The sequence below is a fragment of the Meleagris gallopavo genome, chromosome 25, assembly GCF_905368555.1.
Source record: "Meleagris gallopavo chromosome 25, MGAL_WU_HG_1.1, whole genome shotgun sequence".
In the NCBI taxonomy this organism is placed as follows: Eukaryota; Metazoa; Chordata; class Aves; order Galliformes; family Phasianidae; genus Meleagris; species Meleagris gallopavo.
In genome coordinates this window covers 5,285,432-5,310,108 of record NC_139428.1, presented here as the reverse complement: position 1 = coordinate 5,310,108, position 24,677 = coordinate 5,285,432, and the positions used below count along the sequence as shown (strand labels likewise).

The 24,677-nt window shown below is 56.4% G+C and overlaps 1 protein-coding gene and 1 long non-coding RNA gene across 11 annotated transcripts; one reads left to right on the top strand and one right to left on the bottom strand.

Annotated features, from left to right (window-relative positions):
• Positions 1-4,538: 4,538 nt before the first annotated feature.
• FNDC5 (fibronectin type III domain containing 5) lies at positions 4,539-24,126 on the top strand. Of its 10 annotated transcripts, none has more exons than XM_085208878.1 (7): positions 5,110-5,337; positions 11,247-11,362; positions 11,645-11,680; positions 11,753-11,843; positions 13,134-13,307; positions 15,282-15,415; positions 15,820-17,371. In XM_085208878.1, the coding sequence occupies exons 1-7, from the start codon at positions 5,259-5,261 to the stop codon at positions 15,859-15,861; spliced, it is 672 nt and encodes a 223-aa protein (XP_085065004.1). In that variant the 5' UTR covers positions 5,110-5,258; the 3' UTR covers positions 15,862-17,371. The 10 variants fall into 10 exon arrangements, with proteins under 10 accessions (XP_085064996.1, XP_085064995.1, XP_085065004.1 ...); XM_085208875.1 differs by having other exon boundaries at positions 11,444-11,680; XM_085208873.1 differs by having other exon boundaries at positions 11,513-11,843.
• Positions 7,384-24,113, bottom strand: LOC146542810 (uncharacterized). Its single transcript, XR_014879639.1, has 3 exons — positions 18,486-24,113; positions 10,053-17,515; positions 7,384-9,532 (listed from the first exon to the last, which is right to left on the bottom strand). It is a non-coding gene; the product is annotated as an uncharacterized LOC146542810 (long non-coding RNA).
• Positions 24,127-24,677: the final 551 nt, after the last annotated feature.

Genomic DNA, 24,677 nt, shown 5'->3' with positions numbered 1-24,677 from the left:
GGACATCCGCAGAAAGGTGCTGCGGGGTACCCCCCCGGGGCGGGGGCATCGGCGGACCGGGAACCCCCCCGGGGCGGGGGCTCTGCAGCCACCGGCAAAGAGGGACGCACCCGCAAGGCTGAGCCTGATGCTGTCCCCGTTCCCCCCATCTCCCCCGGTTCCCCCCGGTCCCGCCGCCCCCTACCTGCCCGGGAAGAGCCTCCAACGCCGCCGCTGTGCGCCAACGGGGAGCGCCCTCCGGCTGTGCCCGCCGCAGCGCGGGGCTACGGGGCGGCACCGGCACCGGGAGGGGCACGGGGGGGCACGGCGGGCACCGGCTGCAGTCAGCCCCCGCCCGCCCCGGGCTGCCCCACCCGCCGCGAAGCCCCGCACCCCCCCTCGGGCACTGCCGGACCCACAGCTCTGGGCTGCTCTTGCCAGGGCTGGCACAGTACTGGACCGGTACTGGGAGCGCTGGGACTGCTGGGAGCTCAGTGGCTCAGGTGCCTGCAGCCCCAGGTGGGCGCTTTAATGTGGCCCTGGAGAGGTTTTCAAGGGCACTTCTGTAAAAATCACTCGGCTGTCGCATAGGGTGCGATTCTGCTCCATGGTGGATGGGATGGGGCTGCACCAAGAGCACAAACAGCCTCTGTGCACGGCCCTCTCTTTGGGGCACCGCTCTCTCCACCACCCCTCCCAGCTCATCTGCCAACCCCCCTCATCCCCTCTGAAGGAGCTGCAGCCCCAGAACCCCACAGCGATGGAGGAATTGGAGGCCACGGGCAGCTCCTATTGTGCATCGCCAACTCCTGGGCACGGGCTTCTCCATCACCCCCCTGCTGGCCCAAGTGGTGCCCAGCCAGGTGCTTTGGGGTAAAAAGGGGACATTTAGGGTGGGATCCGGGGGGTGGGCACATCTCAGGGGTCACCGCTCAAGCGATGGAGCAAAGTTGTCTCCAGCAGCTGCCCCTGCACCAGGAAAAGGCACCCGCAGAGCCAGCTGCTGCCCAGACGGAGCGACATCCCCGCGGGGTTTCCTGCCTTTCTGCACCTCTCCATCAACTGGCAAAGCCTGGGATTGTTCCGAAACACCGCGGGGAGCAGATGGTAAGGGCAGATGGGAGGAAGAGGCACTCTTCTCCGAATTACACAAATGAATATGCATAAAGTGATTAAATCCACAGCCCTGGCTCTGTTTTGGGAGTATGAGAAGGGTCCAGGCAGGGAGTTGGGGCTCCATTTCCCTGGATCTGAGGGACAGCCCAACCCGTGGCTGGGGACACATCTACCACCACATGGGGACCTTGCAGGAAGAAGCAATTGCTGATAATAAAAGCAAGATTGGTTTCTTAGTGTTCTTCTCTCCTTTTTAATAGCCATGAGCACTGAGCTCAAGGGTGCTGTGGGATGGGTCTGGGCTGGTAACAAGGAAATGATGATGAAAGCAGGAGGACACAAAGGAAAGGTGAAAGGAAAGGGCTAAAAGATAGGGTTGGAAATGGGGCTTTGGTGTGAGCAGCAAGGTGAGGAAGCGGAGGAAATAGTGCTGTGGGGCATAAAGGCTCCCTGTGTGCTGGGTGCTGCTGGCAGCTCCCTGCATGTGGGGGCGCCTTTTTTCCCTCCAATAATCTTCATATCTATTTTAATCCCCCCTCTGTATGAGTGACAGAGGGCACAACTGACGCAGGATGATTTGAAAGCATCCCATTTAACTCAAACCCTGCCCTAAAACCACCTAATCCCCCACACTGAAATGGATCACAGGAGGGAAAGGATAATGCGGGGCGCGGGCAGGACCACGCTGTACCATCACACCCCCTGCAGTGTACAAGGTCCCTGGGCTGCGGGTCAATGGCTCCATCCCCTCCCCTCTGAACCCCATTCCTCCATCCCCAGCACTCCCCACTTTTGCCCTGCAGCTCTCAGGCACTGTGGGATGCTGCAAGGAAGAGGAGGCAGAGACAACCACAGATTCCAGCCCCTCACTAGGGAGAGACATTATGGGATCCCCCCTTCCTCCTGCTCCCCCTTCCCTGCCTTGTCCCATTCCCCACAGCCCCTTCCCCTGGGCTCTGCTGACCCCACAGCTCCTCTATATCCCCTCGCCCTGCTCAGCCCTGGAGGACGAGGTGAAGGTGAGCAGAGCGCAGGGCCGGGGCTGCAGGGATAGCTGAGGATTAAATGCAAATGCCCAGATAATGAGGATCTTTGGTAAAAAGCCCATTTGTATAATTTAAATCTCTAATAGGCTTCCTGGAATACAAAGCCCTTTGTGATGCCCGATCTCATCTGGATCAGGAGCCGCTCGCTCACTAAATCTTGACTTAGAGCCATGGGATGCAGGGACGTTTCGTAACAGAGTGGCTTCATCCCATGTCCCCATGTCCCCGTCCCCATGTCCCGGTGGTGTCCCAGAGCACTCACCTGGCTGAGGTTGGGGCTCCCGGGGCCGTGTGCCAGTTCCCAAGGAGCACACGTGTGATGGCAGTGGGACACGTGCTCAGGTGTGCTGGGACATGGGGCAGGGACGTGTTTTGGGGCACCTGGGCACAAACAGTCCCCCGGATCCCAGTGACAGCAGGGCAGGAATGCACGAGCTGTGGGTTCTTGGCGCTTGGTTTTCAAAGCAGGGGCTGCAGAAGCGGTGGGGGCTCCCTGCTCCACTCTGCCCCCGTTCCTCCACACTTCGGGGCTCAGTGTTGCAGGCGGTTGGGCTGCACTCAGCGCCAGCTCTGGGGCTGCAGCACATGCCATGGCAGAGCCGGAGGGCTGGGAGGTGCCGCTGCCATCCCAGCAGTGTGCACGGACAGGGAGGAGGGCGGCGGGGTGAGGGAGAGCACGGATAGGGCAGCGGACTTGGATTCGTCCTTCAACCCCACAGCTCCCAAGGGCCAGAGGTGTTCAATATCGTCATCAGTGTCACCAGTACCACCACCAGTACCACCAGTACCACCAGTACCACCAGTACCACCAGCGCCACCTCCACGCGTCTCTCGGGCTCCCTCTGGCGGCGCCTCGCCCCGCTCTGGGGCGTCTCGGGAGCTCCGGGTCCTGCGTGGCACCGCCGCAAGGTTCGGGTGGGGATTTCACGCCCCGCGGCTCGCTACCGGCGCCTCCCGCGTTCCCCCGCTCCCCCCGTACGTAAGAACCGGCGGTCACGCGTGGGAGCGGGGCGGGCCCGGTACCGGGTGCCGGCAGGTGGCAGCAGCGGCCCGCAGCCCGCGCTCTTTACCGGGCAGCATCATCAGGAGACAAAGGCCGTCCCGTGCTCGGTATCCTCCGGGACGCAGCACTGCCAGGTGCGCATCACCCCCAGATGTGCACTCCGAGATGTGCAGCACCCTGACCACAGCTCCCCACGTACAGACGCCCCTCCGCTCTGCAGCGCCACAGCGCGCAGCTCCTGGGTCCCGAGCTGGAGCAGAACAGGGATGGCCGCGGCCTCCCTGGTGTCCGTCTGGAGGTGGAGACAGAAGATGAGTGTGTTGTGTGCTTAAATGCTTAATTAGAGCTGTGACTTAATTGCTGCACTAAAGACATGATGAGCATCGCGTGATTTGAATATTGCAGTGCTGGGACTGGGGGGGCTGAGGAGGCTCCGTGGAAACAGAGCTATAGGCAGCAGAGCCGGAGCACCCCAAATTCCTCCCCAGGGTGCGAGAGGAAAGGGGACAAAGGGATGGAAGCAGCGCTGTGCGGTGGCACTGGAACCCACCAATGGTGGCAGATGTTGGAAAGAGCAAATGTTGTTCCTGTATTTGGAAAGGGAGGGAAGGAAAAAACAGGGAAAAACAGGGAGAAAAACAGGCAGCTGTGCAGTCTTCAGCTTCTGGAAAAATACCAGAACACACCAGAGCCTTCCTGCAGGAGCCTCCTGGTGCTGGGTGAGGGGGAACAGCTGGGACTCATTGCCGGTATGGGACGGCTCCAGACTCAGTGGGTCCTTCCTTCGGGGGCTGCAGGGAGTCCCTTGGCTGTATTACAGGCAGAGAGTTTGAGATCAATTGAATGGGTGAAGCAGGGCTGGGAGCAGTCCCTGTGTGCCCCCGGTTGGACCTCAGGAGAAGCGCTCCCCACCTCCCCCAGCTGTGCCTCACTGCTCCCCGCTGCAGCCGCTCTGTCTGGATCAGCCTCTGCTGGGAGATGTGGGCAACAATCCCTGCACCACGCAGCTGCTGGGGATTCGGGAGTCCCTGCAGAGAAATGGAGGCAAAGAAATGCCGGTGTGGGAGCTGCGATCACCACTTCGTGTCTCAGCAGGCAGCTGGAGTTGACTGCAGCTGCACGTGGTGCTGCTTCTGCTCAGCCTCGTGCCCGGCAATGGAGCGATGGAGGCGTTGCTGTGGGGAGCAGGCAGTCGTGGTGGGGAGGATGGGCGCAGTCCCACACCAGGAGGATGAGGAGGGGAAAGCAGTGCTAACCGTGTGCAGAGCAGGGAGATAGTGCTGTTCTATTTCAATCCATCGGGACTGTGCTTGGTGTGACCACGAGCACCATGCAGATGCTCCTGGGAGCCCACCGGCCACGCTGTGCTCACAGCAGAGCAGGAGAGATATCTGTGGCAGGCAGAGCCTGGGGGATGCCGCCCGACACACGGCGGGGTCAGACACATTTACGGCTGAGAGCACACAGGGCTCAGTGAGGCCCAATCGGTGCCACGCGGTGCCACAGACAGTGACTGAGCCGATTCCTCCAGCAGATCACCAAAAGCCAGAGCGCTGACGGTTTCATCAACCCAAAGGCACAGCTAATTCGAGCAGCTCATCTAATGCTCATTACCTCCGAATTTAGAGCCCGATGGCAAGCAGGGGCTGTGCGAAGCCCTGATGGTGAGATGTCGCCGCTGCCGCGCACCCGCCGGGGGTCTCACGGGAACTGGCCCCGTCTGCTCCTTCCAGCGGTGGGGAGCGGTCCCGGAGCGATCCCGGGGCGGTTCGGGCCGAGGGCTCCCGGTCCCGCCAGGGGGAAACTGAGGCAGACGGCGGGGCCGGGCGGGGCGGGGGCCGAGCCGCCCCCGGGCCGGGGGAGGGACCGGAGCGGGGCTGCCCAGCGCTGCAGCGGGCGGAGCCGGGGCTCGGCGGGGCCGCCTCCCGGCCGAGCCGAGCCGAACCGAGCCGCGCTGCCGAGGGCCGCCGAGCCCCGCAGCCGCCCCCGGCCGAACCGGGCGGCCCCGCCGGCACCGGGCCCCGGAGCTCTCCGCGGTGCTGAACGGCGCCGCCGCGCCCGCGGGACGCCGGCCCGGAGCGGCTCGGCCCGGCGCGGCGCGGCGGCCGCGGGGGATGGAGCCCTTCCTGGGCTGCACCGGCGCCGCGCTCCTGCTTTGCTTCAGCTACGCCGGTCTGCGGCCGGTGGAGGCAGGTAACGGCCGCCGGGACCCGGGGAGCGGCGGGGGAAGCGCGGTCGTGGGGGGAGTCGGGCACCGGGACGCCGCCGGTAACCGGGTGCGGAGCGGCCCTGCGGCTGCGGCTCGCGGAGCGGAGCGGCGGCGCGGTGCCCACGCGTGTCGGCACCGGAGAGCCCCTCTGAGCTGTCCTGTGGGGCGCGGAGCGTCCCGGCCTTGTGACGCTTCCAGGCGATTTGGTCCTCCAAGGGGACCTCTGGGGAGGATGGAGGTCCCCGGGGGTTTGTCCTGTTTTTGACACAAGCAGGAAGCGCTCGGGTCCTGCTCCAGCCAAGCTGTGCCTTCGCCTCAGCGCCCAGCAGGTGCCACGTCTCAGCAGCGCTGTTGGGAGCTGCCCGTGAGCCCTCAGCCCCGGCCCCGGCCCTGCCCGCTCTGTCTGCTCGGCACGGAGGCTGCGGGGTCTGATGGAGCAGCTGCTTTGATTTGCAGAACGCCCGAATAGCTCACATTCCCGGAGGCTGTGGGTAACTGTCAGCCACGCACGGCTCCAAGGAGTGGAAATTCCTGTGCTCTGTGGCTCTGTTAGCTGTGGGGTTACAGCCACCCACAGCCCACCCACGCTGGGGCTGCAGGATCCCCTCGGGACGCTGTTGGGTTTGACACGCACATTCTTGGCCAGACGTCAGCATGCTGAAGGGAAAGACATGGGGAGATGAACAAAACACTCCTAAAAGGAGAGAATGATGGAGAAAAGAGCGCATCTGCAATCGGCCTTCCTGATTTCCTACAAACTGGGACACTTCCCCTGCTCTTCCTTATCCTTGAATCACCTCAGCCAGTGATGGAGAGTAAATAAACACAGAGCTGTGAGCTGTGTCTCCCCAGCAGCAGCCATGGCCATTGGGTCCCTGTGAGGTTTTGGGCAGTGCAGCCCTGCTGGTGCCAGCACTGTGCAGTGGGGATGTGACCCCAAAAGTTCTGGGTGTGTGAAGCTGTGTGACCTTGGGGCTGCTCCTCCCAGCTCCGCAGGGGCCATGAGCTGGGGGTACAGGTAGGGACAAAAGGGACGTGGGCATGGTGTGTTCATCCCAAGGTCACACAGAGGTGGTGGCAGTGTCCCCATCGGCTCTGTGGCTGCCACACCACCTGAGCACGTGGCCATGAGGCCATTGAGGTGAGTGAGCCGAGAGGCATCGGAGAGACTCATGGAGGGGCACCCAGCCCCAGCGGGGCTCAGCTCTCCTGCCCTTGCACCCAGAGCTCCCACAGGCAGCTGTCAAAGAATGCACCGTTAAGGCTGAAAGCTGCCATCCCTGCAATGACCCAGGGGAAATGGTGGGAATTCCCTTCTGGCACTGCGGGGCTGGCAAAAGGCAGAGCTCGAGGCTGAGGCAGCGGGGCTGTGGAAAAAGGAGGTGTGGGGCTGCACAGCAGGGGAATGCTGCAAGGCAGTGGGGAGAGGACTCAAAATAGTCCTCATCCCAACAGCTCTGCAGGGCAAACAGCATCCCTACAGAGCAGCTTGGGTCAGAGAGATTTCTGTGGAGTGGAGGGAAAGGTCCGACAAACCAGACTAGGAGAGGCTTCAGCCCCAGTGCAGCTCCAGCCCAGAGCCCCACAGTGTGGCCAGGCCACGTGCAGGACCGACACAGCAGCTCTGCACAGCAGCAGTTCCAGCACTTCTTTGCAGCCCCTTCCCAGCTCCTGAGGGCCACAGAGACTCCTGGCCAGCTGATGAGTGGCGTAAGCACCGTATTGATTTCTGCTTTCAGTGTAGGAGAGGTTTAATTGCAGTGTGGAGGTTTGTGACCCCATTGTCAGACTCCCAGCAGGGATGGTGCTGTGCTGTCTTGTTCTGAGCACTGTCTCCTGCTGGGAACATGCAGAGGGAGGACAGCGAGGGTTCCTGCAGAGCACTTTGCTTGCACACACACCGTGCACAGCACCACAGCAGGACTCAGACCTTCATGGGGCTGTGCCCATGTGCTGGTGCTGTGTGATGCTCATTTGGCATCGATTGTTTAATAAACCCCTCCTGTCCTATAAAGAACCCAGAGGCCAAATTAAGATCTGACTCAAGCATAATTCAGTTAAAAGCATAAACACATGGAGCAGCAAAACACGCAGATCTTTATGCATGCAGTAAAAGCTCAGGTGTTGGGCACGGGAGCAGCCAGAGCTCTGGGTACGAAGCTCAGGGTGTTGGGCCACCCCACTGCCAGCCACCCCACTGCTCTGATGTCACACAGCTGCACTGAGCTGCCACACCATGGCACCAACGCTGCTGGGACGTTTGGTTCCCAGATAAAACACCGCAATGACCCAGCATTGAGTTGGGATACAGACAGAGGTTGGGCAGCACCAACACTCACCAGGGTAGCGATGGCCACGAGGCTGATGTGCCCCATTCCTCCCACCCAGAGCAATGCCAGAGGCTGAGCACAGCGAGCACCACCACCAGGCACAGAGCTGGGGCTGCCTGCTAACGTGCTGCCTGCACGAGGAGTGGGCGAGCAGCAGGAAATAATTCCCCTTGTCCCAAAGGGAGGCACCAGGGGCAGCTCTTTGTGTTCTCCGAGGCTGCAGTGCTCCCACACAGCCCCGCTCACCGGGCACAGGGCTGCGCTGTGCCCCACTCCCTCCCACTGCCCCCCAGGCTCTCCTCATTAAAGCACTCAGGGAAGCTGAACGGCACGCCAGCCTGCCTACGTACCCCATAAAGCTGACAAGCAATTACACCCAGTGAAGGGAGCCATGCTGGGAGAGCAGAGAGCGGCTCTGAATGCAGTAAAAGCAGGGCTTTGTGCTCACGCTCGATGGGCGGGCAGTGGTGCTTCACAGAGCATCACGTAGCGATGCTCCCTCCTTCACAGGTTGCACCCCTCCATCCCTCTGTCTGCAGGAGAGGTCGCAGCGCAGGAGCACAGAGCTGCCGGGGTCGGATGTGACCCCCTGTGCACAGCAGCAAAGGAGCTGCGTGGGGAAGGGGGGCTCGGTGAACAAACATACATCGTGTCCATCGCCTTCGCCCTGCCCGTGTGGCCCTTTTGAATTCAGGCACTTCCAAGCTCAGAAGCAGCAGATGTGGCAGCAGGGGGATGGGGCAGACGTGTCCCACGCAGCTCTGCAGCAGTCACCATGAGGGCAGCACAGGTGGCTGGTTTGCTGTTCCTTGTGTTGCACCAACAGCAAAAAGCCAGGGAGGAATCAACCCAAAGCTCTGAAGTAGTTGTGTCAGATTTTTTTTCCCCTCTCTCCCAAATAAAAGTCCATTAACAATCAGCAGAGCATTTAATGAGAGGCCAGAAGGAATTCCCAGCACTAAGAAAGGATTAAGAGTAATCTTTGCCTCTCACAGCTCCTCACTGCACAGAGATGGCCCCAACCCACACCTGCTAGAAGGGCCTCACAGAGGTTCCTTGTGGAAGGGAACAAGGCAGAGGCAAAGAGGCAAAGCCTCAACTCAGAGGTTGTGAAGCAACCGTTCCTCACTAAAAACCACCTCGTTTTCATCTCAGTCAGTCACAGCCCCATACAACAGGGGGATGCTGACATGAAACTGAGAGCATCTCCTCAGCCCCGCACGCAGCTCCAAATGGGCCAAGCTCTGACTTTTTGCAATGTATGATTTGCTCCAGAAGGCGCTGCAGGCCCCGAGCCGTGGTGAAGCCACACTGCTAAGAAATCTGGCACCGTGAGTTCCGTATGGAGCAGGCAGGGAAGGGGCACTCAGTAAACACACAGGAGAAAGGTTTGATGCACAGCGAGCTCCGTGCTGACAGGAATCGCCCTTAGGGCTGCCCACCCCACTGCCCCCAACAGCAGCAGCTCCCAGGAGTCACAGCGAGGCGAAAAGGAACCAAACCCTTTGGATCTGGCAGCCCTCGGCCCTGCGGGAGATGCCGACCCTCTGCATCCTGCAGGGAAACAGAAACCGCTGCGCTCAGCTCCATGGCACAGCTGGAGCCACAGCTGGCAGAGCACCTCAGAGCAGTGACCAGATCTGGGGAAGTCGTGATCTCATCACACACCTCCTGGGAGTGGGAGAAGAGCATCCTCACGGATTGGAATTTTGGTCACCAATTCTTCATTCAGCTCTGGGAGCAGGGAACTCATCTTCCTGGCTTTGTACTTCTGTCAAACGCTGTGCTGCATTCTCTTCTCATATCGCTGCCGTACTGATTTGACACCTCTGATTTGTGTGCTGCTGCTCTGTAGTAGTGAAGGAGAGACGCTCAGATCTGGATATTGCTGTGTTATCTCCCAGCTGTAGCTGCTGCCCGCGCCCCGTTCTGCTCCGCAGGCTCCAGGCATCAGCTGCAGCTCTGCCAACTGCTTCCCACCTCCCAGGGCTCCTTTCACCTTGCTTCACGCCCCCACCTCCCCCACGCTCTATGTCAGCAGGACAGAGACTTTGGCAATTTTTGTGCTGTGCCCCCCCAAGGTCACACGTCTCAGTGGGGACGCAGCGCTGCACCGCGTTCCCTTTTCCCCATGTGAAGCTTTTCTGCTCCCCACAAGGTTAATCCTTCTCTTTCCAAAGCCCTCCTCAACCCACACTGGGCGACTCCTCCTAAAAATACCCCGGCAAGGCGACCCTGCTGGGATTTAGCAGCACAGCTGCGCTGGGAGCGGGGCGAGGTGCCCGGCTGCAGCCCCACTGCTTTGTCTGTCACCTCCAGCCCCACCGCACCCTCCATGTGTTCCAGCACATTCATCAGCCATGACTCACAGCCCTTCCCGTGTGCATTCCGTCTGCTGACTGCTCCGTGCTAAAATTAGATGGTCCTCTGGTCAGCACGTGGGGATGGGGAGGAGCTGCCTTGGGAGGGGAGCGGCGTTGGGGCGATCCTTGGGGTCTCACTGCATAGCAGCTGCACCAGGTGCTGTTTGCGGAGAGAAGGCAGCAATACGTCACCATTGCTCTGCTCAGAGAGCAGTGCTGACCTTCACTGAGGTGTCCCGTGCTCCCTCATTCTCTCTTCCCAAGGGAACGCTCACCAGGAGCGAGGTCAGCTGTCAGTAGGCACTGAGGCTCCGGCTGGAGCATTTCCAGCCACATTCAGGCATCCAGGGCTGACTATAAACCCAACAAGTGTCACTGGAGATGTGCACACGTCTCCTTCTGATGGGGTTGACCTCAACCTCAGAAGGGCAGCACCGTGCAGTGGTTAAAAAGAGAAGTGTAACTCTTTGATGCAAGGAAATATGGCCCATTCTCACCATACCAACCTCCTGGGGCTGTGAGCAATCCGGGTGGCATTTACCACCTCTGGTTCGTGGCCCGGCCTTTCCACATCACAGCAGTCCATCAGGGGCTGCTGCAGTGTGTGCTGTTCTGGCAGCAGTGAGTGGATGGAGGGGAAGGTGGGGAAAGTCCTCCGACCATCAGAGAACCATCAGTGTGCAAAATACAGAAACGTGTATAAAAAGATTCTGACAAACTCACAAGGAAAAGCAAAAAGAACGCCCCTATTTACTACCTCTATTTCCAACCTCCAGAGCTCTCATTCTGCTTTCATGCCTCCCAGACAGATTCTGCATTTCCTCCCAGCTGTCGCTGTCAGACTGTAATGGGACGCAGCAGAGAAAACATGGCACGCGGCTGAGAGAGAAGAGATGTGTGAGCTCATCAGTGCTCAGACATCCTCCGATTGTTTTGGGGTGTGAGCGCAGATATGCCACGTGCCCAGTGCCACTCACCCTCACGCAGAGCTCCAGAGCCTTGCTGGTAATTAAGACGTGGATCTGCCATTTCCAGGTCCCACGCTCAGAGCTGCTGGCAGGAAGGCCATTTGCAGCTCAGTTTCTCGCACCTCAGACCACGGCCAGACCTCACGTTTCCTCTGCTCCCCCCGTCCCTCCCCACTCCTTGCCCGCACTCCATCTCCTGCCCTCAGCCGCAGCTCTGTGTCCCTCCTTGCAGACAGCCCATCGGCTCCGGTCAACGTCACAGTCAAACACCTGAAAGCCAACTCAGCCGTAGTGACTTGGGACGTTCTGGAGGACGAAGTTGTCATCGGATTTGCCATTTCCCAGCAGGTACGATGCCGATGGCTCCCCAGTTGCGGTCACGTTCATTTTCCCCCAGGTCCCCTCAGTTTCCAAACTCTCTCATCGCAGTGTGAGCCATTCCTTCTCGTCCTGTCCCATGGTCTGAGGGGGAACTGCTTCCCATCCTCCTTGCAGCAGCGCTCGGTGTGCCGCTCGCTGCAGAGGTCTCCGTGCCCATGGTGGACAGGGCAGGAAGCGGTGGTTTCAGACACCAGCAGTGCACGCAGGAGGTCCCTCTGCCACTCTGTGCTCTCCTCTCTCGGCTTCCAGAAGAAGGACGTGCGGATGCTGCGCTTCATCCAGGAGGTGAACACCACCACCCGCTCCTGTGCCCTCTGGGACCTAGAGGAGGACACTGAGTACATTGTGCATGTCCAGGCCATCAGCATCCAAGGCCAGAGCCCTGCCAGTGAGCCAGTCCTCTTCAAGACCCCCAGGGAAGCTGAGAAACTGGCTTCTAAAAATAAAGGCAAGTGTGGGTGAGTTCCTGTGGCCCCCAGACAGCGCAGGGCTCTGAGGGAGGAAGGAAGGACGGACCCCGTGCAATGAAGATAGCTGGGCCAGTTGCACGCAGGGTTGAGGGCCCTCTGACAGCCCTGCACAGACACGTGGGATGCTCTGAGCATCCCCAGCAGTCACTGAGATGCTGCGGTTGCGCTGCTGTCAGGGCTGAGCCCAGCACAAACACACTTCTGCATGAGCATTCCGATGCAGCTACACCCCAGCACTGAAAGCGGCCGCATACCTCCAAGATGAAGATGAGGTTCCTTTGCTTCAGCACAATAGCACCAAGAGGTCAGCAGCCACTACTGCCAAAGGCTGGCTGCCCAGTCCTCTATTTCAGATTTAATGGGTAAAGCAAAGAAGTTTCCAGCCTGGGAACAGAGTGCCCTGCATTCTTACAAGTCAGGAATGCCGCTTTTCTTACACTTCAAGTTGATGCCAAGTCACAGAATTGCTGAGGTTGGATAGGACCATCTGAGATCATCTGGTCCAACCTCTGCTCAAACAGGGTAAACCAGAGCTGGAGGTCCAGGACCATATCCAGTTGGGTTTTGAGTACCTCCATGGATGAGATCGGGCACTTTCTGCCCAGCAGCTCCTTCCCTCATTTCCCTTAAGCCAAACCAGATGGGGAGAGTTTGCTCACAGGAAGAATCTCTGCTGCAGACAGGGCTGGGGAGCGCAGGGATTGAGACTACAGGGGTTACTGCTGACCCAGGGCTCAGCCTGCTGCAGGGCTTTTGGCCACAGTTGCTGGGATGCTGCGAGTTCTTGGCTCTTTCTGCCAAAACGGTTTGGTGTCTGTAAACACAGAATTACTGTTCATCTGAAAGCACTAAGAGGAGCACTGCATCCCTCCCTGGAGGCCTAAGCTGTAATCCTCTTAGTGCTTTGAAGGCGAGGAGGTGCATTACGCCCCGCAAAAAGTCTCAGTGCATCCCTGAACCCCACAGCTCCACTGAGAAATGCCGTGCCTGGCTCCTTGTGCTGAGCTGGGAGAGAACTGCTGAAGCGTGCAAGGCGTTGTGACAGGCACAGACGGCTCCAACAGAGAGCAGAGTGAGCTGCCACAGAGCCAGGCAGTGCGGGTCAGCCCATCCCCATCCACTTCTCCTCCCTCTCCCCATCTCCTGCCAGCAGGGATGAGTGCGGGGCAGCGGCTGCGCTCATGGTGCGAGCTGAGCGCGGTGCTGAGCCCGCGGCCACGGCTGCGCCCAAGTTTGGTGTTTCATCAGCTCTTCTTCCCTCTGTGCAGATGAGGTGACGATGAAGGAGATGGCGAAGAAAAACCAACAGCTGCGTGCAGGGGAAATACTCATCATTGTGGTGGTGTTGTTTATGTGGGCAGGTCAGTTCCATCTCTCTGTCCAAGCACGTCGTTCCCTGCCCTGTGTGCGTGCGGCCCCTGCACCCCAGGAGCTGCAATCAGGTGAATCAGTGCTCTGAGCTGGCACGGCACCACGTAGATGATAGACTTGATGAACCAATTGTCTAATTCAGCATGGCTAATCCTGTAAGCTCCATTTTTCCAGGAAGCACTGATGCTAATGCCATCAGCCCTCCACCAGGACGCCTCGAGCCCTTCAGACAGCGCAGGTCACAGCAATTATCTGCCTTATTATGACTTCAACTCTCGTGCAAAACAGAAATTCCCTGACGAGTTCTGCCAAAGTTCAGACACATCAGATGTCAGGAGTCCCCTCTCAGTGCCAACTATTATACTTACACTAAAACTGACTGCAAAAGCAATTAAAACAAAGGAAGTGTGTAAAGAACAAATGGCTCCCAACATCCGAACACTGATAAGCCCAGACCCTCTAAAATTCTGTACTAAACATATAGAACAGCATTTAACAGGAAATGGGAGAACATTAGCAGAAGCACATAAACCAAAAGGAAGGAAAAGTCTGCAAGGTTGGGATGGTGGGGAAGGAGGGTGAGCAGCATCACTGAAAGCAGTGCCCGAAAGGTGCTTTGGAGCAGAGCTTCCAGCAGAGCACCAAGCAGATGCACTCCTTCAATACGAGGATCTCTCACTAGGGCTTTCTGTAGCAAGTACAGAGATACGGCATTTCCATAGAAAACAGTTCTCCAACGAGGGTTTGGGATCACATTTCAATAGATCTCATACCAAACTGTGCTCAGGACAGACCTCACTCCTATGCTTTAAGGCAGCAGAGAGGGAGAGGAAAACGCCCCGAGTCCGACCCCATTGGCTTTGTGCATCAGCCAGCCCTTCGGCTCGTTCAATTTGAAATCACATGCATGACTTGATGGGAAAAAAACAGTTTGCATGTTTGTTTTCTATTTTGAGCCACAGCCTCCCCAGGCTGCCACTCAGCTGCTGCTCCCTCCCAGTGTCAAACATTCATGAGGCAGAGCTGCTCCACGCTCACAGAGTGCCTGAGGGGTTCAGGGGGGGCACGGCTCAGGCAACCCAAGGAAACTGCCAGGCTGGGAAATGAGCACTGGGGGAAATCTATGACCCATAAAAGACTGCTGGAAAAGTCCTGAGTTGATCATGCATTGCTGTTCACATTTGCAGGGACTGGGAGGCAATTATTGCTAGAGATGATCACCGAATTAGACCTAAATTGAGGTTACAAAAAAACCTCCAGCCCATGGTCTTTTTAGCATTTAAGTCAACTTTTATCTCTGCACATCCCAATTTAAGTGCCCTGCCAGTAAAAACAATCATGAGTAATTACACAAAGTGACAGAAGAACCGATTCATCTCCATTTAGCACAGCCTGACACTCGGATCAGCATCTCAGTGAAGGACCCAATAACACCACCATTCCCCTCAGACAGGAATTACATTTTTGAAGCAAAGTGGGGGAAAACAGGGATTTTGCAGCCTTTCCCATCTCGTTACGATTGCCCCTGCTTTCCTCTTCCTGTGCTAATTGTGCGTGTGGGAGGAAATTTCCACTGGCAGCTTCTGCTGCCATCACTGTTACATATCTGCAGATGTTGCCCTGCTGTGCTGGAGGCCCAGGCTGACACTGCACACAGGCAGGCTGGGTGCCTGCCCTGCATCTGCCAGCTCCAGAGCCTCCCAGAGGAAAGGGCCATAAGGCACATTTCCACCAACCAGAAATTCCAGGAGCTCCCGTGCCTGCAAAGCAAAGAACCCTCCTAACCACACAGGCAGCGCTATCGCCACGCAAACACAGGGTTTAAAGCACTCTTCCCACTTAGCCTTCAGCTTCTCTCCTCCCTTGCCAATGTAGTTAGACAGAACTCGTGTAGGAAGCAGCCGGAGGGCTGAGGAGCTCCGTTAGAAAGGAGCAAGCGAGGATGATGCTGTGATCTCCACCAGAAGGCACAGAGCTGGCTGGCAAGCACAGAGCTCTGCAGACTGAGCTCCTCTGCGTGCTCACTAATGCTTTCTCCCCACCAGGGGTGATCGCCCTGTTCTGCAGGCAGTACGACATCATCAAAGACAACGAGCCCAACAACAGCAAGGAGAAAGCCAAGAGCGCCTCAGAGAACAGCACCCCTGAGCACCAGGGCGGGGGGCTGCTCCGCAGCAAGGTGAGTGCCGGGGGCTGCAGCAGGCAGGAGCTCCCAGCAGCTCCCAGCAGCCCCCCCCCCCCCCCCCATCCCCCAGGGATGCAGGCAGGCAATGCCCCTTCGCTTCCATGCACGCCAACACTGCAGCACCATTAGCAGCCTGAGCATCCCCCACATGTGCAGGCACCAGCACCCACTGCACTACATTTCCTGGTTACTAGAGATGGCTCTCTAATACACACACATTTACAAGCAGACCATCACAAATCAAGCCAACACCGGCCTTCTTCACAACCAACAGGGGATGGGAGCGAGCGCTTTTACACAGCAAGAACTCTCACACACTGCACAGACCCAACGTGGGTATTTTTTTGCTCCCCAGCTATTTCTATCCACCTTCTCTTCCTTTGTCTCCTCTCTCCCAGTTCCCAAAAAACAAACCCTCAGTGAACATCATTGAGGCATAACAGCTGCTGCTGACGGACTCCACTTCTCACGCTCACTTCTGCCTCTGAGCCTCAATGACCGGGAGGTGAAATGCATCGGAGCGATTGGGAAGGGGACCCAGCAACTGTCACTTGATGGCACAGCTCCTTCCTTATCTGTGCTCTGCAAACATCTGACCGGAAGGAAAAACCCTGCAAAAACAAAACCACCCAAACCCAACCAAGATGGAAAAGCACCAGTGAGAGCTGCTGCCTGCAGTCCTGCGTGGGACTCATGGATCACTGCACGGCAGCGGCCTCTCATGCTCTCCACCCTCACACTCCGTCTCCTGGAACAATTTTCTCATCTTTGGAAACGTGCAAGTTTCCAAAGCGCTGTTTTGTTGTAGCGCTGTCTCACCGTCGCCCCATCTCGGCTGTACCGCTGTGAGCTCCAGCACTGCTCACCAGCACTGCCCCCGAGCCAGCAGGAACGACGGCCGGCAGCCCACTGCAGACAGGCGTGCGCTGCTTTGTGCTCTCAGCTTGCTTTGTTCCATTGGCACGTGCTGTGCAATGTCTCACAGGCGGGGTTGATAAGAAACAAAGGAAGAGATGCACCCCGGGCTGCAGTCCCACTGCGGGGCTCCCTTGGCTGCTCCCCAGCCGGGTTCCAGCACCGCTGCCTCCCATCACACGGTGCCGTTCTGCATCTCAGACATTTGGGGCGCAGACCAGGATGAGGGGGCACCAGAAGTTCCCGTTCAGCTTCCAGGATAAATCCAACCATCTTCTTCGTGGTATTCTCAGCAGCTGCAGTGTGAGAACACTCCATCGAGACGTAGCCAGTCAGCAAAAAAAAAAAAAGAAAAGAAAAAAAAACAGAAAAAAGAAAGAAAAAAAACCTGACGATACCGGTCGCTATGCAAGGTCTCGGTGGCAATGGCCATTTGTTGCAGAAGGCTTTTGCCTAAGGGACCTTTTTCTGAGGGCTTCAGTTCTTAACGGCTTCTCCTCACAGGAGCAGAGGAAGGCCTGGCTGTGCTCCGTGATGCCGGCAGCCCCCCACGCACGGGGGGCACGGAAGGGGCCGGGTCTCCTCCCTGCTGGGACGCCTGGGCGTGCATCGCATGGAACAGATGGACTCCGGCAGCGTGCCATGGGGTATCCGGATTTACCCGCTCCACAAAACCACTCCACACGCACGAGGGGATGAGGCAAGGTCCTGTTTGCTCCATCAGACAGGTTGGCCTGAGGAGGACGTTACCCTCTTTACACCGCACCTGAGTTGAAGTCCCCGCGCGGAACCCGGCCGGCAGCCAACGCCGCTCCGCCTCCGCAACGCCGACAGCGGGGGGGGGGGGGGGGGGCGGCACCAGGAATCCGCCCGGCTTTGTGGACAAGAAGGGCTTCCCCGAGCCAGCGCCAGGCCAACCCGTGGTCTCTTCCAGGGATCCTCTGCCAGAACTCCTCCATCACCGAGAGGGAGAGGTCAACACCTCTGATACAGACAGAGCAATAAACATTTTATAACGTACAATAAAAGATCAAAGGTGTGTCTTGTTTGAAGTCGCAATCCCCTGTATTTGCCCACCTCAAGCAGAACTCACACGGGGTAGAACACGGGGACTTCCCACGCCGCAGTAACCGTGGGCTTTCTGGGTGTGGGACACCAGAACGGCTCCGAGTCCTGTGGCTGTGGAATGAAGGCGGAAAAAAATATAGGGGCTGGAGGCACAAAAAGCACTGCAGCCGTACCCGGTGAGACCCTTCAGACGTGGCTGTTATCTCCCACGAAAGAAACGCCGTTTGGAATCCATAACCCTATAAAGGGAGATTTAGGACAGATGGTGCAGCATGTGCAAAACGATAAGGGAGATGCTCCCTCGTAATCCTGGAGCAGACAGCCGAGCAGGCAGCCCACAAAGGGCTGCAAGTGAGGAAATCAGCCTGCTAATTTGGCGGCTTTGGGGGAGGGAGATCATGTGTTGTTTACAAAGGCGGTTGTTCCTGGTAATTCAGCCCGAATCCCTTTCTCTGCTGCCGTTTCCCACTTACAGGTTTAAGCCACATCTTTCCTAACAGAGATGCGCTCACTCCTCGTTTGGTGGAAATGGGGAATTAAAATTTAAAGCATAACCACTCGCTCAGAATTCAGAATTGGCTGCACGGTGAGGCAGGAGGCAAAAGGGTTATGGTTATGTTTCATAACTGCAGGCTTTAAAGGTAAAGTAATAATGCCATTAATGAGAAGAGACAGAAGCGGGCTGGCAGCCGCTCAGCTCATCAGAGAGGGACTGCACGATTACCTCCTAGTGATTCTCTTAGAGGAAACATTTTCAACAGCTGTGAATTAAAGCGATGTAGGGAGTCCACATTTTAGGAACCACCTTAGGAAAAGGCGTTTCCCACTTTAAGGAAAAGGAGATCCGATTTTCTCAGATTCACAACCATCAAAGTCTTCACTGCTGTTTCCCACCGTAATCCATTGGGGTCAGACACCACGAGGGTTCTGGGCTGTGTGACTTCGATCCTAAGTCAGCGTCAGGAAAAGTCACCTCGTTCTCATCAGCAGTGCCCAAAAATAATCCCTGTGTGACACAGGGGTGTTTTACAGCCAAAAAAGGGAAGGGATCAAGGAGGAAAGAAACGACAGAAGCACTCACCCCAAAGGTGACCCACGCTTCCCTACACGCGTTGCCCTGACTGCAGATTGAGGCTGGGCTGGAAGCAGGGCTGGAGAAGGGAGGCTTCACTGAATGCTAACGGGGAGCAGGAGGGCATGGGGGGATCCCAGGGAGCCCTGCAAGGACGGTTTCTCATTGAACCAGCCCTGCTGCAGGCTGCTCATCCCAGGAACCAAGCGAGCAGAGCCCACGGGCACAGTGAAGAGCAAGCAGCTGAAAACAGAATGCTTTGCCAGCACATGCCGTGCCTGCTTGAAGCTGAGCACCATTTGCATCCTTCCAAGCACTGCAATACGATGCCCACAAGCACAGCTCAGCCCTGCATTCCTCCCCCATGAGTTCGGTAGCAGTGAGCCGTGGTGTGGAGCAAACACTGCCCAGAGCATCTCCTGAGCCACAGCCAGGAACAACGCCAGCTCCGCTCCCATCTAACAGGAGCATCAGCATCTTCACTGACCCTTCACTGCACCGGAGAAGGAAGCACCCACACGGCACAGTGTTTGTGTGACCTCAGCTGGTAGTGACTTTCTGGAGGAGATGTAAGCAGAAAGAAGAGATTGCTAACGCCAATACTTGCCAAAGGTTACATCACACACACCACACCACACACATTGTGCTGATACAAACACAGCAACTCATGGGGCAGTCAGACAGCACCTCCAGCAAGGAGGAGATCTTGCCACACGTTATATCAAGTGTAATTTCCCCAGATTTGCAGAAAAATCTCACACAGAACAAAGCTCAGCACAACCTGACCAAACCCAGTCTGCTTCCCAGGGTTCTTTTAGCAGCAGTGTGATCAGCTTGCTTGTTACACCACAATATCTTCTGTTTCCTCCACAAATCTGCACAGATTCAGTCGTCTGATGACCCTACAGATTACAGCAGTGCTGTTCCCACTTAGCACTCTCAGCCCACACGTCTCGGGGAAAGCGAGCTGGGTTCTCTTCCAGCTCATGCATCAGCACCAATTTTGTGCAACTCCATTCCAAATGAAGAGCCTTTATTATTAGCAGCAAAGTCAGGAAAGACACAGCATGGATTTGAGATCCCAGATGGAGCCAGCAAAGCTGCCTTTTTTCTTCCAACCTGCACACATGGGCATGGAGTCACCAGGTGGCCATAGCAGCACAGCCCCACGGTGCCATTGGGCACTTCCCAGCACACTGCTGTCCTTTTTAACTGAGAAATCCACATTCAGTGCCACCGACTGCTGAATGTCACCTATCTACACCAGCCAGGCCTCTTCTGCAGAGGAGTTCTCCAGCTGCTGTTGGAGCGCAATACGTTAGCGAATGATATTAAGTTTTTAATTGTCAGACATTTATCACAGTGCTTACACCCAGCTTGCACAAACCTGCCTCCTCCACGCTCACACTGCTGGGTTCCACTCCTGCACAAACCATAAGCAGAGTTGTCAGTTGTACCCTGGCTGCAGCACTCAGTGCATCCCCTGTGAACACTTAACGTGCAATACTTTTCCCTTTACAGCATCTGCAGTTTATATGAATCACAGCTGCAAGCATCAAAGAATGAAATCTTCCTCAACAAAGCCTCTCACAAACCTAAATCCTTTACAGAGCACGGAGCTGCTTCGTGGCAGCGCTCCTTCGCATGAAATCCACGGTCACAAAGGACAAAAGCAATCAGGAGGACTGCTCCTGGCCGAGCCCATGGCACAAGGATGCAGACCTTGGGCAGAGCACACAGGCACGTCATCCCACCGTCCAGACCTGGCACTGAGCAATGCCTTAACGCAGCATGGCTGAACTGGAGGCAGAACGCCTGCTTTAATGGAAGGCTTACATCAACATCGACTGCTGTGCATTGCTTCTTCACAGCCTCAAAGAGATATCTAAAATCAAACCAGCGGGTGCAGAGCTCCTGGATGCCCACCAGCAGGACCCCCAGCACATCACCCCCATCCCCAGCACATCAGCCCTCCATCCATCGCTCCGTGGCTGCAGCACAGCCCCCCACCCCAGCACTACGTGACACCAGCAGCTGCGGCCAGGATGAGCCCTGCAGGCACTGCTGCACGGCCAGGGAAGGGCTGCTGTGCAGCCACTCTGCTCCTTCCTTCCCATCCAGGCACAGCAGGGCGTTCCTGCAGCAGTTGCTCAGCACGAACAGCCGGCGAGCAGCCAGCTCCCAAAGCAGCACAGCAAGTGGTTCACGCCAACAACTGGGGGGAGAGACCTGCCCACATTGCTGGGTGTCACAGCTGAGAAGAGCCACGTCGTGCCTGGATCGCACTGCTCCCTGCAGGCCCCGTTGCGATGGGGTCACAGAGCACCAAACATCAACGGCGACTTCGATGCTTCAGCCGAAACCATTCCAAGAGTGAAGTTTTTCTTTTTCATGCCAGATATTTTGAATTGACAATTCTTTCAAAATGAACTGAAAGCACCTCAGACTAACAGATGAAGTGCCACTGGACAGCAGCTGTAAGAGGCACAAAGCACCTCCTCCATAGGCACCAACCCCACACCTCGGGGTGAGGCTGGATGGGGGTTCCCCTCTGCTCAGGGGTCCGGCACTCCGAGCTGCCAACCTGATCCATCAGAACGCGCAGCTCACTGAGAGCATCTGCCGTTCATCAAAGCATTAATGAGAGCCCAAACATCCCACAGCAGCCCGATTCTTAATGCTGTTCCTAGTCTTCAAGGCTCCCCACCAGCCAGGCAGACTGAGTGCAATACAGTGAATCCCTGGAGATTGAGACTGTTGAGGAGAATCTTTAAATTGTGTCACAAAGTAGGAAAGCACCACAGCTCCACCTCGCTGCAGGGCGTGCTGTCCTGCTCACTCACAACAGGACCCACAGCCCAGTGAGAGGCAAATCCCCGGAGCGCTGCCCTTGCTGGAGCCGTTCAAGGTGCTCTCCATACAGAACACGGAGTGTCCTTGTCCCGAGAAACTCAAAGGTCTCTCCACGCTGCACTGCAGTCATGTGATGGATGAGAGTCACAGGGCCACGTAACACATCTTCCTTCCCAGGGAACAGAGCGTTCTGAGAGCAAATCCAGGGCTCCTTCATAAGCTGCACTATCGGCTCTCATTTGCCCAAGGGAACAAAAACTTGTAGGGAAAGTTTCTGATGCGTTCTTGAAAATCCACTTTTTCTGGATGCATTATTTAGGAAGAAACGAGGCTATGGAGACGGCCATCAGAAGGCAAACTCAGTGTCACACAGCTCCTGCTCCTTGCAGATCCTTATCCTTCCTGCACAGAGGTGCCCTTTGCTTTCTGTTCTGAGTCACAGCCAGACTTGGAGGGGCTGAGTGCTGCCATCAGGTGCAGCCGCTGTGTGTCTGTACAACGTGGGTCAGAGCTGGAGGGCAGCAGGGGAAGAACAAATCACATCGCTTTGCTTCCTACAAAGAGCAGGGACAATAAAAGATCGCACGTAAGGCTTGTCAGATCAATGCTGCCCAAGACCTCCCAGGAGCAGGGAACTCCTGGAACAGTCTGCTCATCAAGCTTCCATTTCCTGACCTTATGTCCATCGTTATCCTTACACAACACATCTCCGAGGTCAGAACGCAGCCAGTGGTTTCACTCCTGAAAAAGGAGCACAGGCTGGATCCTCCTGCGAGTTCTTTGCTGACCATCTCACTTCCACCTCAGGTCAATGCTTCCTCCTCTGTCCCCTTCCTGTCACTTTAAACTTAAGGTATTTTGTTTTCTAAAGGTATTTGATCTTTGTGGTTCCAATGGGACAGATGGTCACAGACATCTGCGACTCTTCATAAAGTATTTCTTCCTCTTCTCTCTTTGACTCAAGAAAATAACAAATCCGGTCCATCCCAGATTGCAAGAAGTCTGATAAAATTGGGAAGCATTAGAAATCTCCATCAGACCTGGAGGTCAGACAGAGCCAGCACAGCCTGCAGGTACCACGCATGGCTCTGAAGGGCAGAAGTGCAGAGCAGCAGGCGGTGCAGCTCCATCCCATAGGCACAACTGCAATGGGAATGGCTGTGAAAGCAATCCTCCCAAAGCACAGATGTTTGGGTGGAAAATGGGAGTAGTCTGCGTTCAGAGAGAGGGATGCTGTTTGTTAGTTTGTCCTTCCCCTGCCCTTCTAAAAATAGGCCCATCCAGCCCATAGGCTGTTGAGGACACGAGCAGCAGAGCGCTCACGTTCAGTGCCAGGTGTCACAGTTATAAAAGCAGCCTCAGTGCTCCTGACTGAATCTGCAGACTGATAGAGAACCAAGCAGAATTGCTGAGGAGGATCTCATCAAGAAGGATACGATTCTATTTACTGTTGAATGAAGGGCCATAATGAAGTGCGAATGCTAACAAACGGTCAGCTGGCAGGCATCTTTTGTGGTCAATTTTCAGCTTCAGCCACCCATTTCCAAGCAGATGCTCAAATCACATCTCATTTCTACATCTGCTACAACGGAGCCTCAGCAGCATTCAGATTCCTTTGGGGAGCCACAAATAAATTTATCCGTTCCGATTTAATACCCTCTAGGAACGAGAACAGGAGGGAGAGCACCCAGAACACGGGTTAGCACAACTTACTGGGATCGTTCTGCATCTGCCCTGCAAACGATGCAGGCAAAAGGGCTGCAGGTCCAGATGCACAGAAGGACCCCACAGGGCCAAGGTCAGCCCACTCAGAAGGCTTCTCTGTGGGGAAGCCCACACTGCGTCAGGCTGAATTCTGGGCCTGCAGCCACACAAGAGCTTTGCACCGATAGGAAAACCAAGTTGTGTGCATCACACACCATGTTCTTCCCCAGCAAAACAGTTCTCCATCTCGCTCACCAGCTTTGTTCACTTGGAGCTTCCGCCTGATTTTCTGTGACTCAGAACATACGTCTTGCATTTTTAATTTAAAAGGAAGAGAAAACAGGCCGTTTCAACTCCCCTCACAACCCCCTCTGCATTACTGATGCTGTATCCACACACTGGAAAGCAGCCCTGTGGCTACACAGCTGCTCGCATTGCCCAGATAAGTGCAGCTTCCACACAACGAACCACAGAACTGTCAGCTCCTTATAACTCTCAGGAAACAACAATTATTGTGCCCACGAACAGCTGAAATGAACACAGTGGGTGGCCATTTCTGTAAGCTGCCAGAACACTCTGCCCTCCAGAACACCTCAGTTCTACTGCTCAGCCCTCCTGTCACTGCTCTCCAGCAGTTATCCAGCCCTGCTCTTTCCAAGCACCTTCTTTTTAGCCTCTGCTGCTGACAGCTCTGAGAGTGGCCAAGTGTAGAGGGTGTTAGCAGCAGACCACTATCCCAACACTTAAGTTCTGTAGGATCTGCAGATCCCCCCTTCTGGGTGTGCACCCTTTGGGGATGCTTCAGCTCCCTGCTGAGGCACGTCTGCTACTTCTGTCTTTAGAATAACAGATGGCATTCATTCTGGGGGCACGTCTGGCAAACTGGGATGCAGAAGAAGGCTGCAAAGTACCTCACAGAGTTAATGCAGACATTAATTTTTCATTGTATTGTTTTACAGATACAAAAATAAAAACAGTTCTCGAAATAGAGCAGCAAAGATAGCACACAGAGGAAAGTAAAGGAGAGAACGTCAACCAAGGGAACCAGCAAGTCACAGCCGCCATTAACACGCAGAGCTTCCAGAGGAGCAGATGTTACCGTGATGCCCAACGCCACGGAAGGGACGGCAGCGCTCAGAGCCCGGCTGCAGTGAGCGCAGGGAACGGAGCCGCCGGAACCCGGGCTGCTCGGCTGCTGCCATCTGCCGGGAGCCGCGCCGCAGCTGCCCGCACAACACCGCATCCCAGTTCGGCCCTGCCCAGCACTCCCAGCCTCCTTCCCTCTCATTTGGACCAGCCCTGTATTTCCTACCTCTCACAGTATCTTACGGGGTGAAACATCAAGCACTTTACTGCTTTGGAAAGCTCTTGGCTCCTGGATCCAGAAGACAGCATGAGAATGCAGCTCCTGAGCTACCAGCATCAGCCTGCCCATATGCTGTGTACTCGTTTATGACTGCTGCTTTCTCCAAAAGGTCACCCTGCAGAGCCCGATCCACATCTCACCCACTGGGCTGAGATTCAAAGGCTCCTCAGCATCAGAATCAAGCACCACTCCAGTTACTGGGACCGACAGAGGTCAGCGTGTTCCTCTGATCTGATGCTACCTTTGCATCTTCGCTGATGACTGACAGTACAGCTGCT